General features: G+C 38.8%; 1 protein-coding gene across 3 annotated transcripts in view; it reads right to left on the reverse strand.

Moving 5' to 3' along the window:
• NELL1 (neural EGFL like 1) overlaps positions 1-16316 on the reverse strand; it is an 866104-nt gene that overhangs the window by 638108 nt on the left and 211680 nt on the right. For all 3 annotated transcript variants that reach the window (XM_082342435.1, XM_082342434.1, XM_082342433.1), the window contains exons 11-12: positions 16026-16125; positions 1798-1926 (exon numbers count right to left, since the gene is read on the reverse strand). In XM_082342435.1, coding sequence (XP_082198561.1) covers positions 1798-1926; positions 16026-16125 — 229 coding nt within the window. The remainder of the gene's footprint in view (positions 1-1797; positions 1927-16025; positions 16126-16316) is intronic.

Raw genomic sequence — 16316 nt, forward strand, 5'->3', positions numbered from 1 at the left:
CTCACACACAAAGGGTAGGCATAATACCACAAATGGTACCTCATAAAATTGATTCTATGTAACAAAAAATGAGGAGAGAATCAGAGAGTCCCAAAACAGCATTTGTACCAGCAATTTCCTCCCAGGTTCTGCCAGGTCTCAACAGCTAAGGGGAGCCAGGAATGGTGGGTGTACTGCTTCCAATAGACAACTAAAACACCTGCCAATGGTAGAATCAAGATTCAAATTATTTTGAGGTTCCTTCTATCATTTTTATAATTGTTCATAGTCTATCCCCACATATAGCAGAAGGTAAGAAAGCCAATTTTTTAGACCATTACTTGGCTTGTGGGATTTTTTCATGATGAATGGAGAGGAAAGTGTTCACATTTTTTATTTTTAAAATTACAGTAATTTTCTGACAAAAAATACAAAATAGCATAAGGTAAGATATAAAAAATAAATGTTAATGTGAAGTATTGAAATTAATAGCCCTCTTCCTCAAAATTGACAAATAAGTAACATGATGTTAATGGATAGATGAAAAGGTTCATAACTAAAGGGCAACTTCATCCTCCCAAGTGGCATGTCTCCCAAATCAAGTTCAAATCTATACAGGTAAGCAAAAGGGAAAAAAAAGTGTAGAAAAAAGTGTGTGTGTCGGGGGTTAACTACTAGTTAGACTTATATTGCTAATGAGAACCAAAGCAGTAATAAAGAAAGTCTTCCAGAAGAAATGAAAAACAGAGGTTTCCTACCAGGTTCTGAACACTAACAGTAATTAGAAACATTTCCTTAACAACTGAAGAGGTCTTTAGTCAAAGCCAAAAAGTTAAGCAGGGGTCAACCACATAAAACAGAAGAATGGAAAGGAATTTACCATTATTGTCATCAATTTTCTTTACCTTGACAATACCTGACCCACTTGAGAACCAAATCAGTAGGAGGAAAGTGACCAAGATTTTGCAGCATTTATTCCAGTCAAGACATCTACCTTCCTAATTAACAGAACATCAAGGTTCAATATATTAGTAAAGATGACAGGAATAATTGGGTCCAACCAGGACGGAAGAACAGCCTAGCCATCACATTGCCTATAAGAATTTCTCTAAACTGATGGGAGAGAGCCAGTGAGCACTGGAGAAATGGATGGGCTCAGATTTTAGGGCACTGTACATGTAAATCCAGGGTCAGAACTATTCCCTGATCCTCTGGTATATTAAAGGAACAGGAGTATACAATGCTTGCCCCCAGTGTGCTGAGCATGGAAAGAGGGGTTCACATAAGACAGAGGAGTTGCTCTGCTCTATAAAGTAGAAAAGGGGGTCACTGATGCTTGAGGCCACCAACCTAGTATACCAATCCATGTGCCAAAGTTATGAGTCCATCTGTCACTGGGACCTTTAGTAGAGTTTGGGAATTAGCAACACATGAATCAGTCATTAGGAAACACAACTGGAAAAAAAACTCTGCCCTTGGCAGGTGAAGATGATGGCAATTGGGTATAAGCTAGTATCAAAGCATTCATTCAAAAAGAGGATCCGCCATGTAACATTTAACTGAAATTGAAGAAGACAATCTACCCAAATAAGACAACATAAAATGAGGTGTTTATGGTTTTGCTGGTGATTGAAAGGGTTTGCTTTTACATGCTACTAAGCAGCCTGGGTAAGTCAGAAGAAGAGAATATCCTAGACTGTTGGTATAAATTTTTATAGGATCCCATAGGACCAGAACCAAGTGATGGCTTTCATTCTTCAACCACGTCTACCAGGAATACATTTCTCACAAGTTGACTTTATTAAATAGCTCACTTACCTTCACAGTAGGCAGAGTCTCCCTGGACAGAGATGTAACCATTCTTACACTCACAAGTAGCTTTGGTATTCCAGTTTTTGCACTCTGAGTTTTCACCACATTTAGGTCCTTCAGCACAAAAGTTATGACCTAGAAGAAACAAATAAAATTTTACATCAGGAAAGAAAAGAATAAAAGACTTCCAAATAATAAAGCATGAGACATTTTTATTATATGTCAGCATACATGAGAACACGCCTTGGCAATATGCAAAGATAAGCTGGCAAGGGGGTAGAAGAGTAGGACTAGGAAACTTTGGACCATCCCATGCGTCACATTTTTTCCCCCTAATATACAAATTTGCTAAAGTTGTTCCTTCTTGAAGGCTTCTATCCATGTTTATCCTGAATCTTCTTTCTACTGGCTTCTTATATGACTTGTCTTTCTATAATTGTTTTATTGCAAAACTTATGATACATAAGAGATATACAAAATGAACATATATGAATATATAAATAAAATGAATACAATATTATCAGTACCCCTTTATTACAGGTCCCCAATGAATCCTCCTACCAGCCATCAGACAACTCTCTTAATTTTTGTGTTAATCACTCCCTTACATATTTTTATAGTTTTACCATACATAGGTATGTATTTCTAAATTATATATTATTTAGTTTTGACCATTTTGAACTTCACGTGTGAAATCATACTGTAATATCTTCCATGGTGTTTTTTCTTTCTATTCATCCATGTTAATGCCTATAGCTATCTTTCATTTATTTGTCAATGGTGTATAATATTCCATAGCATGAATATTCCAAAATTTATCCATTATACTACACATTGACATTTAAGTTATTTGCAGGTTTTGAATTACAAACAACGCTGCAAGAAATGTTCTTGAACATGCTTCCTGAGGCATATTTTTTTAACCACATGTTTAACATTTCTTTGCCCAAGAGTCTTCTTGAATCTCAGACATTCCTTCTCGGATAGTTATTTTTCTTAATGTATCCTTTATAAGTTCCTTTAATGAAGATATTTTGATAGTAACTGTGCTCAATTTCAATTTACCTAAATATGTCCTTTGACCACCTTCCTAATTGAAAAATAGCTTTTTTGGGTATAGAGTTATTTTGGCTCAACATTTTGAAGATATTCCATTGTTTTCTGACTTCTATTATCACTGTTGAGAAGTCAGTTGTTAACCTAATAGTCATTTCTTAGCATGTGACAAACACTTTCTCTGTGGCTTTTAAGATCTATTTTATTTGGTTGGTTGGTTGATGGGGAAGGGGGTTTGTTTGTTTGTATTCATTAACTTTAAGGTATTTAGGTGTGAATTTATTTTTATTTATTCTTCCTAGGATTCCTTGGGATTCTTGAATCTAAAGATTAAATCTTTTATCAATTTGCAAGATTATCAGGTATTTTCTCTTCAAACATTCTCTTTTCACCATTTTATCTATTCTCTCTTTCTGGGATTTTAATTAGATAAATATTATTCCTTCCTTGTCAAGCTCTCCTCCATGTTTCTTAGACTTGCTTTAATATTCCCCTTGCTTTGTTCTATGCTGAATTCTGTTTAACTTTGGATGTATCTTTTGGTTTATTAATTCTCTCAAGTTGTGTCATGTTGTTTCAGTCATCCATATCATTTTTATTTTACTTACATTTTTATTTTCTAGAATTCAATTGCTTTCTTTTTCAGTCTCCTTGATCAAATTTGTGGTCTCTTATTCTTTCATCTTTTAATTTCCTTTTTTAAAAACATATTACACATATTTTATACAGATAACTCCAGTATCTTCAGTCTTCCGACTTTACTAAAGTAAAATCAGCATCTGAATTTACAGTTTGTTGTTTTGCTGAGTATCATGCATGAGGACTTATTTTGTTGTGTTTTGAGTGAGTCTTTTATTTGTGAGCTCATATTTTTTAGGATTTAATCTGTGGAAATTATTTGAGGTTTGGGCTGTAAAATTGTATTTCTTCAGAGAGCATCTGTGTTTGCTTTTTTCAGGTGCCTGAGGGAACTATCAACCCACAATCACGTTAAATTATATTTTGCCTTGGGGCATAAGGATTGAACCACACAGGTAGAATAAATTTAGGCCCTAAGCTTTCAGGAATGCAAACTTTTCTCTGCCATACTCGCTACCTAGAGTCAAGACTGATAGGCAAGTCTCCACTTGCAGAGTGGATTTTTCCTAGTCACCCACTGAGGATTTATCCTTCAAGGTTCTTGATTTACGCATCTCACACCAGCCCCAGGCTTTGTCTCCTGTCTACTTAAACAGTGTCCATTAGAAGCCAGATTCTACTGTTCTGCCCTCTGGGCAAATGCCAACTCCAGTGTGTTAACTTATCTCAACAGAATCACCCTTTTCCAACATTTCTGGTCTCTGATATTTTTTTCTCCTACCTCTATTACCAGCTGCACCAATTTCCCCCCGCTCCCCCCAAAAAATTCATATGTTACGCAGCATTTTTAGGTGAACAAGAAGTAATAATAGGTTATGCCCACCACAGGAATTGTGAAGTTCAAATATAACAAGGTATATGAAGGTGCTTTATCATCTTTAACTCAGTACATTTTAGCAAATAATAATTATACTGCTACATCACATATTGCAGTCTCATAAAAAACAACTGTTCTTGAAGAGGAGATCTAATTTATAATTCAGGGTCTATACCAATAAACAAAATAAATCGCTTCGCCTGTCTAGGTACGTATACCGGGTAAGGACAACATCAGTGATTTTCACACTGTTCCTCAGAATCCTGGGCACAGATTAGTTGTCAGATAGGGCTCAAGTCCCCCACCCCTGATTCAAATAGAATAGCTTTGCTTTTATATTTTTGATATAGTGATCATATGAACAACAGTTTCTGGCTTTAAAAAATATAGAAAACACTGAACTATATCAACTCCAAGTTTAATTCCTTTTGGTGATAACATTCTAGAATGTTTTTCCTTTGAAACAGAATTTTAAACCAACACTCTTTAGACAATACTTAGTCTAAAAGATAACAACTCTTATTAAATAATAACATTCATGTACCTATAATATGTCTGGCATTACACTAGATGTTTTAAATGGGGATAATAATATACCTTATTAATATGTGTGGAAAGAGTTAAATGCGGTAATCCATATAAAGCACTTAGAGCAATTCTTGATACATACTATGTGGTCACTAAATGTTAGCCACTGTGATGAGAATGATAATGATTATGATAATGATAATATTGACAATGACAATAGAAGTTCAAATAAGTTGATAACACTGTTATCCTCAGCTTCAAGATAAGAAAAGCCCAAACTCATTAATATCTAGTAAGTGGAGATGCTAAGATTCTAAATTAAGTCTGGTAAGCTCCAAGGCCCATGTACTTTTCCTGTATCCTCTCACAGAGCAAACCTAGCAAAAAAAAAAAAAAAAAAAAGTGAAAGATGTAGACGCTCCTTGTGACGTTAGAGAGTAGATCCACAGGCTTAGGGGAGCGTGGTATCACATCCAGCCTCACTATCTGACCTGTTAACTGGAGATTGCCCCAATCAAAATCAGAGGAAGAATTTGTTGGAAATGTGAAACCTGTGTCAGTCAAGAACACTTCTACAAGGACTTGAAAAGCTTATAATAACCATTAAAAGTACGTGATGTTTTTGCTAGCAAAGGGACAATTTTTAGGCATCATAGCTTTCTTTGCCAGAGGAAGTGCCTGGCCTTCCCTCCCCATGTCAGAATTGATCAATAATTAAGTTATCACATTTTCTTTCATTATAATGCTTGACTCAATGTCATATGTGCATCCTTTGTTACATGGCTATGTTTTTTTTTTTCTTTCCCAAGACTGCAACTGTCCTTCTCCTTCCACATGCATTTGACAGGCTGGAATAAAGCCCCTCAAACATTGTTGATTTTCCAATGCATATCTCTCTATCAAGCATGTGCCATATCAATTCACAATGCAGAGAGTTGGGTCAATTGTATTTCAAGGACAATGAAGGGCCCCTGTGAGACAAACCAAGCTTATGGACAAATCCACTTTGGTTGGGCCTCACCATTGTGCCAAAAACACGTGTGTGTTTTTTTTTTAAATCAATGCAGGCCTTCATTCAAGCAATATTTATTCAGTGCCCGCTTGCCTTTATGCATGAGTGAATAATCATCCACTGAATTTGTATGGGGCACCTACTCTGTGGACTGCAGCACTATGCAAGCTCCTGGGGGCAATGTCAAAATGTTTGAGACATTCCCTGACCACAAGGAAATTAGAAACTCTAAGGGGATATAAGCTAAATACAGAGGTAGTTAAGTAAGATGTGAGCAGTACAAATTATCATAGTGTGTAAGAGAAGAAGAAATCCCTTCTAGATGACGCAAAACTTGACCTTTGATTCATCACAGGTAGAAACCTGAAAAGGGGCAAGACACAGATCCTAGTGGGAGGAATGAAACTCCAACCCTTGAGGACAAAGGGTAAGTTTAAAGAACCTCAAATAATCTGGCACAGTTGTAATAATAATGATTAACATTTACTGAGCATGTAATATATGCTAGGCACTCAGTGAAGTGTTTCAGATGCATTATCCCATTTAATTCTGTCAACCCTATGAAACTGGAATTATTATCCTTATTTCACAGATGTAGGGATTGAAGATCAGAGAAGTTAGTGCACTTGTGAAAGTACACTGAGCTATATATATATATATATATATATATATATAAGAGAAGATATTTCGTAAGATGTTAAGGAAAAACCCGAACGAACGTTTTGGCCAACCCAATACATACATACATACATACGCATATATTCGGCTGGGCAATTCCAAATATTCTTTAAAAATCCTAACTCTAATCACTCCAACTTCTTTAAGTCAGGTCTATGTCTGACTCTTTTCTTTCAATGAAGAGTTTCCCACACAAGGATAGCTGTATGTATGGATGGATGGCTTATAGATGGATGGGAAAATGGACAGGCAGAAATATGGGTAGTTAAATTAACGAGTGGATAAATATATGAATGAATCTACATTGGCATTTAATGTTCCCTCTTAAGCAACTAGAAGGCTAATGTGACTGGTTTACTAGTTGCCATTTTTCTTTCTTTAGACATTTTTACTGAAGTATAATTTACATACCATAAAATTCACCTATTGTAAAGACAAAGTTTGATGAGTTTTAGTAAATTTACACTGTCATACAGCAATCACCACAATTCAGTTTTAGTACACTTTCATCACCCCAGCTGGTCATCTTCATTCTTCAAAACCCACCCCAGCATAGTTGGCTGCCAAGTCATAAATCCTCAATTAACTTTCCACATTTCAAAATCCTTCTAAAGGTTTTGTCTTTCTTATCTGATGAGTCTGAATAGCACGGCGTTTAAGATACAGATCCTTCCCTTCCAGGTATTTGTCTTGAGTTGCTACCTACAGTCTTTTTCTCAAGTCCTCTAGCTAGCTTTTGGTACACAGTTTTTTTCTTCAGCAGCTGGTTATCAACACAGACTGATACAGAAGAATCTTCAATGTCACCCTCTTTCTTAAATCACTGTCTTTTTTCCCCAGAATCAGAAGCTGTGACCAGATTGTAGAATACACACGCACACATGCACACACCTACTCAATATTCATGTTATTTTACTTGAATATTTTTAATAAGTAGCTCTAGAGTCTGTGGAATTATCGTCCTGTAATTAGAAGCACACAGTGACATCATTTAACTAGTACTGGTCCAAATACAGAGAACACTTTTATTATAAAAGCTGCTATTTATTGAGTTTTTCCAACTTGCCAGGCACAGAGCTAAGCATGTTACACACCTCAGCTGGGTAAGTAAGGGAAACCCTCACAGCAACGCTAAAGATTACTATTACCCTCACGTCACAGATTAGGAAAATGTGGTTGGGACTAGCTTATCCAAGGTAACACATCCAGGAAGTGGGAGAGTTATGATTTGACTCAAGTTCTTGTTAAGACCACTAAGAAAATTATTATTCTATGATTTAAATACTTTGGGGCATAGACTTCTACTAATGATTATTCTCTGATGATGTTTGTGGATCTCAACTCCTGCTATGCCCTATAAAATTTTTTTAAATAGGCCCATTTAGGACCCAACTGCAGGCTCTGCCAATCTGTTCTTAAGAAAAATTGAGACTAGGCCAATTCTTGTGCTCAATCTCTTCTGGCCTCTGGCTGAGAACATCCACGCTTCTCTAGAAGCAATAATAAAGGCTCACAACGCCCTCTAAAAGCACAGAAAATAACACTGTCTTGCATGTCCCACTTTACATATTGTATTTTGTGTCACTATAGCCATAGCCCACTTGACATTTCATTTGGATGTCCTCACAGTTGTCTCGCAGCTCACCCATCTGAAACTGAACTCTTGATCTTAATTCCAAAATCCATGCTCTCCAAGTTCTCCATAACCATCTGCAGGACCTGTATCCACTTAAACCATCTTTTTCTTTCTTTCTTTTTTTTTTTTTTGGAGTCATCTTTGTCCTCTCTCCTCAAATACTGGCCCTTGCCAAGTTCTATTAATTTTATTTCATGAATATCTCTGGAATGTATCTCTTTCTCCCCCACTCCACAGCAAGAAGAAAAACTCATCCTACTCCAAACTATCATCTCTCAAATGGAGAGCACCTTATTTGCCTTCCTGTTCCCCTTTTTGCCTGTCCCTAATCCATTTTCCTCACAAACAAATCTTTTTAAAACATAGATTGGGGGACTTCCCTGGTGGACCAGTGGGTAAGACTCCATGCTCCCAATGCAGGGGCCTGGGTTCAATCTCTGGTCAGGGAACTAGGTCCCGCATGCCACAACTAAGAGTCCGCATTTCGCAACTAAGAAGCCCGCATGCCGCAACTAAGACCCAGCACAGCCTAAATAAATAAATAAATAAAACATAGATTGGGTCATGTCACAATCTCCCTTAAAAATCTTGTGAGGGTTTCCCATTTCACTTAAGAAAAAATACAAAATCCTTAACTTTGATTTGAAACAACAAACAAGGCTCTCCTCTCCCTCCGTCATTTTCCTCCAATTGTATCGGCCTTTGTTTTAATTCCTCTAGTACTCCAGTCTCTTTCCTGATTCAGGGTCTTTGCAAGCTTGTCCCACCAACTCAGAACATTATGAAATATCCCTGCCAGAATAATTTCTACTCAGTCGTCAAGTCCCAGCTTAAATATAATCTATTCAGAGAAGGCTTTCTTGTCCCTCAGTTCTAAAGAAAATCCCATTACTCTCTCCCATACCACCCTATTCTTCTTGTTTATAACAGGTATCACAATTAGTAATTACATGTTAATTTCTGTGTTTATTTGTTGAATGTCTATCTTCACATTAGAAGCTCACTTCTTCAAGGGAAAGGACCCTGTGAGTTTGTTTCCCTTGTGCCTAAGGCAATATCCAACACATTATAAACACTCCAATATTTATAGAGCTAATGACTAAATCCTCAGTCTTCCAAAACTAGAATTAGAAGAGTGTTTTAAAGATGAATAAACCAAGGCTCAAAGATGTTAATTACCTTCCTTGTGGTCACATAGCTAGCAGGCGATGGGTGAAAGAGAGATATAAACCCAAATATGATTCTAATACCCAGTATCTCTCCACCACTCTACACGACCTCCCAGCCATAATTTTAATCATTAAGGGACATTCAAGGAATGCCAACCCTGGCCTGAAGAGACCAGTACTCCATCAGTCTTTAGCAATTTCTAGTCCCTGACATGCCTTGAATCTTTCCAAAGGAACAAACCTTATTTCTTTCTCCAGGACACAGTCCATTATTACTTGCTGCTTTATCTCTAAGATAAAGTTTGAAGAAAAATAACATCACACAACAGAACACCATCCATGGATGAGACACCAAGATGAGTAAGACCCACTTGGAGCTTATTTACACTCGAGTGGTGGAAATGAGCAGATGTTCAGAGGAAGACACACAATCTGCTGAAATGGGATTCCAGGTTTTATTCCAACCACCTCCTTAATTTTAGCTCCTGGCAGAGGTACCATTCATTCACTTGACAAATGTTAAGCCCCTGCTGTGTGCCCAGCCGCTGTGCTAGACAATAGGGATATAACGAAAATGCCACAAACATCATAAACATGCCCTCATTCATCTAACACTCTAGCAGGGATGGCTACCCTTGAGTGTTGGGTTACAGGAAATATTGTGATGGAGAGGAGCAAGGTACTTCCGCTATGTATCACAGAGAAGCGTCCTAACACTAGGTATCAAAAGGAGATTTGAGGGACGAGTGAGGTTGACTGGACAAAGCATAAGAGTTCCAAACACAGGGAGCAGCATGTGTCCATGACATGATCAAGGAAACTAAAGAAGAAACGTTAAGTGTTGGGGTCATATTTTCTCCTCTCATTGGGAGCGGTCTAAAATTTGGACTCCCCTTCGTGGTCCTGAATCTAGAGTTCTACTGCCAGTGAAAGATCAATAACACTTGTAAAACTCTTTGCTTTCTTTAAATCCACTGGCTTAATCTGCATACAATAAACTCTGCCCATCGTAATGAAGCCCTCACACTGCCACTCTCCAGATCCCACTCTGTACCTTTTTATAATTACAGCAAACCATCCACCCATTCTGCTTCATCTCTGGTTTCTCCAACCAACGATGGATAAGCATCTTTACGGTTTGCTACTGTGACTTCTTCCACAGCAAGGAATGAATAGGTCACTACCCTTGGGCAGGAGTTAGTTTCTCTAAGATAAAGTTTGATTCCACATAGAGCACCACTGCTTGCCCTCAATCTCCTGCCCCTAATGCATCCCCCAGAGGTCAAGCAGGTTACCTTTGAAATGACAATCTGAAAATGCACCCCAGATTTCTCTACACTAACTCAAATCCTAGAAAGCCAATACTCCTCATATCACTGCTGCTTGCCCAAGCTTGAAAGTCACAAGGAGCAAAGGTAAACTGAGTACAATATATTCCATGTGCCTAGTTGGTATGGAGACAGCTCCACCCATGGACTGGCCCTATAGGAGGGATACGGCCCAAAGATCCTTTATGGGAACAGGATGCCCTAATGTACTCCACAACCAACATACATACCACAGAAGCCTGGGCCCTGGAGGGGTGAGGACATTCCTTTAGCTCCTGTGGACAGAGGGTTGTAACATCAGGATGGGCCTACTAGAGACAGAGCTCTGGATTCTCACAGGTTCTGTCTTAGAAAGCAATTGGTTTTTCTACAATAGTCAACACTTAGGGGTCTTCCAGCCCAAGGCACCCTGGTCTTAGTTTCAGGTCTTCTCTCTGGGGCAATGTGCCTCCTTCCCAAGGCTCCCGGGGCCTGGATCCACTGTGGCACTTTCAGGAACACAGAATTCAAGGGCTCCCTGAGACTGAACTCTTCTCCAAATGCCCTCTGTTCCCAACCTCAACAGTTGAGCATATAGCCCTGTCATTCCAGTGCCCACTGTGGCCCACGGCTGCACGTATTTTGATCAGATTCCATCTATCAATATGCAGAGGACCTGACCCATCTATAAACTATGCGTTCCTCTATATAGGCACTAGCTTACCTTCTGATTAAGTGCCTCTTTTACAGGTCTCTTTTCATCTCAAATACGCTGAAATCCTCTAAAACCATTTCAATTACAAACTCATCTAAGATGATGATGAGGACTAGAAAAAAAGAAAATCTTGCCACACCAAGACTCTTTGGGAGGATTTCACTGAAGGGCATAAAATCTTAAGTAGTACAAATAATCTCAACTAATTTCAGCCCAGGCCAGACGACAAGGCAAGTGGGCATGAATTAAAATTACAGATACACACATTGGGAACAGATGTCGGAAAGAACTTTTTCCTCAACACTGAAAATCTTAAACATGCAGCCAAACCCTCCAAAGTCATTGGCAACACTGAAGATAAAATTAGAGCCAATTATGAAGGGAATAAAACCCTAAGGAGTGTAGCAAGAATTCTGGGATGAGCCAAATGATTGGTGTGTTTTCCTGGAGCGATCCTGACAATACACAGTCAAGTTGGCTTTTTTTCCCCCTTCAACTGAGAGCACCGGCAATTTATGAGCAATCTTTTTCTGCTGGGTTCAATCTACACTACATCCACACTTTTATTACTTCTTCCAAGGCAGAAGCATAGATGTCATTCCGGTGTCCGCTCCCCTTTCTCCACCCTCATGGCCTTACGCTTAAGTAGACGGGCTCCTGCTATAGCCATTACCTCAAGGTAATGATGAGGGTAAACAAATTGCATGCTGCCAGCACAAACTGTCCTGAGGCATCAGAAACAAACTGCACCAGTGATTAGGGCTGTTCTGGGTAGTGCCGCTGGTGACTGAGACCTTGGACCCCAGCAATTGCAAAGTGGCTTCTCCCTGCCAACGTCTAACATCTTGATTCTTTTTGCATGTGTCTTCCCTAACTGTCCTGCAGTTCTGTCCCTAACAGCAGCATCCTGGCTGCACCAGTAGCCCTGTGGATATAACTACCTGCTCAGCTGATTACCTTCATTTTTCTCTGAAGGGTAGAGAAATTAGTTACAGCATTTGTCATTACCCAAGATTTGAAGAGGCAAGGTGTCCAAGCACCAAGTCTGGATATCAGTTCTGCTGATACAATGAACAGTATACATCAGCCAGAGCCTGTTATTCTTAACTCGAAGGTCTTAGGTCTGATTCCCACAAAGAGAAAAACCCAGTATAAAGCTATAATCTGCACCTCTCTCCTTGAATGGAAGCAAGGGGTCAGGGGCGGAGGGAGCTGTATCACCATAAAACCGTATCAGAAAAAAAAAAAAAAAAACCGTATCAGAAAATGGGCATGACTCAGTAAAAAAAAAAAAAAATTTAGCTTCATAATCAAGCCAACAGATTAGGTCTTGAGCAAACAAGTTATAACTCTGCAAAATGGGTCTTAACACTATTTCACAGATGAAACAGAGACTTCAGCTGGTACTGAAAATAATTTCAGTCATTGACATGAAAACGACAGGACTATTCTATATGGTAGGAACATATCTTCATCCCTCCCTTTTCTCCTACATTCAAAGTATCAATTCATAAAATGTAATCATTAAAACAAGCCTTATTTTTTCCAAGTTGGAGAGCTTTATGGATACTATTTAATCAACCAACAGGGGTCAGAAAGCAAAAAGCACCGTCTGTGCTCTCTCAAATTCCAGTCTAAACCTAATGAAAATAAACTTTGGAAAACTTCAAATCCCTAAGCAGGCAAGAGAAAGGTTTTGACTCAGATTTCTGAGCGATGATACTGAGGGGTGATTTCCCTCAGACTAAAGACCTGACACTCCCAGTAAGACAGAGAGAGGTGATAAATATGCTAATTGAAGGGCCTTCAGTGCAGGTATTGAAAGAGGCTACAGCCACTTCCGTGTCTGTAATCAATAATATCAGGGTGGCAGAAACCACACAGCTGAAATCACACCGCTGTGCTCATCCCTGAAATAAGCATTTCAGGTCATCAGTCTTACCTCTCCGCTCGCTCGCTGCCTGCCAATCAGGAGACAGTCTCAATCCACAAAGCAAACGGTACAGCCTCTCCATATGCAGGATAAAAATTCGTTTACATAGAAATAGAGCGTTTCTCATCTTTTCATTACTTTCTGGTTTTGAGAGGGGCAAGGAGGAGGGGGAAGGAGAACTGAATAACATGCCTTAGAAGAGGCCCAGCGGGCTTTCCCAGTCTAATTAGAATCAAAATCGTCCAACGCCCCTCATCTTCCAAGACTCCACTCAGAAAACACGAGCACAAAGGAAAAGGTAAAAGACAAATAGAAGTTAAAGGGGAAAAATATCTTCCACAATATTGTGAGAAACTCTTAGGCTACTTTTAAGGATGCTTTGGGAAATAAACTGGAATTAAGAGACACAGAGCAAAATTCATGGAGAGCATAGGTCAAGACAATGGACCTTTGAGCTCATCTGGATGGATTTTTTTTGTTCATCGTCACATAAATTTTACATTTTTATGAAAAAGAGAACACCCCACTGCCCAGACAAATCTCCTTTTCATTTTCTGATTGTCCAATGTGCAGAGCAAGTCCCAGTATGTGCACAAGTGGACTGAATGTTCTGGGCTCTCTCTGCTATGGGTCAACAGGAAAGGAGGTAATGGCAGTAAACGGTGCTGACAAGGGCTTCAGTCAAAAATAATGCTTTTTTCATTCTAGGGTCTGAATTCTGAGATAGGAATAAATAGGAGAAACCTAAGAGAATCCATATACCCAAATGGTTTCATTCAACCCGCTTCCCAGGAAAAGAGCCTCCCCACCTTTTCCCTATCTCTTCTAAAGACATACATTGGTTCCTGTTAAAACATAGACTTGTCAAGGGACATAAATAACTCCCTCACTCACATGCACCTCCAAGAAAAACCATCAGCTGCTAAATAAAAGAGCTGGTAGTTTCCCAGCTGAGAAGGACGCAGGTGGGAGGAAGAAGAAAATCCTCAACTGTACAGATTGGCCCTGGCTATGATCGCATCTATGAAGCCCTATTCCTGCCTCCCACTTTTCCCTCAAAGCTGACTTAACTTTGGTAAAAGCCACCAACTCACTAGCAACAGGAGCCTTAAATGAGTCAACTTTTCAATGAGATGTCACATCTCTCAGCATCTTCATTTGTAAAAAAAAAAAGTTTCTGCATCCCCAAGAAGTGCTAGCAGAAGCTGTGGTACACAATCTGTTGTAAACCGGGTCAGAGCAATGAAAATCTTCTTGAATTTCTGTGGGATAATCAATGATCCTGCTCAAATGAAACCATAAATCAGAAAGGATTTACATACACTGAGTCCCACTTGGCACCTTAACAAATATCAAGTGATGGATTTTGCATTAAATTATAAGACCTACCTAACAACCCTATCAGTTACCAATAAATGCATCCCTCTGAAATTCCAGTCAATCTTTAGTCTTTCTAAAGCATCTGAGCTGCAAGTACACTTGTAGCCATGAAAGCAGATAAATAAGGGGAGATACTCTGACGGCATACCACGAATTCTAACAGCCATTCATGGCTATCCAGGTACTAAGTTTTCCTGGGAATTTTTACCAAAACACAGCTCTCTTATGACTAACCACAAAGAGAAATCTCAGCCCAAGCTGAAAACATGCCATGATCAAATATATACTTTTATATATCAGAAGGTACTAGAGGAGGGGTCAGTGAATTACGAGCTGCCACCCGTTTCTCAAAATGAAATTTTAATGAAACACAGCCACTAATTTATTTACCTATCACCTCTGCCACTTTGGCAATACAACAGCAGGGGTGAGTAGTTGCAATGGAAACCTTCTGGCCCCTGAAAGCCTAGAGTATCTACTTTGCGGCCCTTTACAGAAAATATCTGCCAACGCTTGTGTTAGAGAAAAGACAGAAAAAAGTAAGATAGGATATAACCTGAGCTAAACTGCTATGCTCCTGGCTTCTTAACTCTAGAAGCTTCCAAGGTAAACCAAAAAGAATCTAACTCACTGGATATGTGAGAATGTGGAGAAGACTGTATGGTGGGTAGAGGTTTTAAAATAATAGCAATGAGTTTAACTGGATTTTTTTTGTAAGATTTTAAATCAATTTTAGATTCTCCTAATCTATTTAATTCTGCCTGGGTGAGAAGTTTCAGAGAGGAAGTGATATTTGATCCAGAGGATTTGAAGAAATAAGAATAAATTTGGAAAAGAGGGGAATTTCAGGAATAGGAAGCAAAATAATTTCTGCTCGTGCATTAATTAGCAGTTAAGTGTTACTTACTGGAAGCTTTTTTCCTTGCAGGAAGTAAAAAAGCTGTATATAAATCTATGAGTAAGGATTCAGTGTCTGTCATCCTCTGGCAGATAGGGGAACTGGCCCATGGAAAGAGCTGATAAGAATGTTTCCCAATCCCACTCATGAGAAAAAAATGCAATAATGATGCAGGAACTATCATTATTATAGAAACCATCGTTCACTGAATATTTATCACGTGGTAGGCATGATGCTAGGTGTTTATGCATTATCCCATTTAATCCTTACAGCAGTCTTATGAAGTAGATAGGATTATTATCCCCATTTTACAATTGGTAAGACTATAACTGAGGACGGTAAATAGCATATACACATATCTAAGTAGCAGAGTTTTGGACAATTGTTATTGTCATCACACTAGTCATTAAACCTTCAATCCCTGCCCTCCATCCCCACCCAAAGCCCCATCGCCAAGCCCTCTTACCTCTGCAGACACTGCAGCACTGATTCTCTGGGAGAATGTGATCCTTCTCTGAGCAGTTCAAAGGAGGGCACGCTTCAGTAATTTTTACTAAAACTCCACCCTGCAAGCCAAATAACCAGGAAACAAAAAAATGTTCATATTTTTAGTTGCTGATCCAAACATAAATGCTCATTGTCAACAGTCTGCGGTGATAACAACCTACAATAATTAACAGTACTCCCAGGAATCCCACGATAATGACGATGAGACTCCTGGAAGAGAGAAGGCCAAACTCCCTTTCTATATCAGAAG

The sequence above is a fragment of the Balaenoptera borealis genome (genome assembly GCF_965194805.1).
Source record: "Balaenoptera borealis genome assembly, chromosome: 11".
NCBI classification, from domain to species: domain Eukaryota; kingdom Metazoa; phylum Chordata; class Mammalia; order Artiodactyla; family Balaenopteridae; genus Balaenoptera; species Balaenoptera borealis.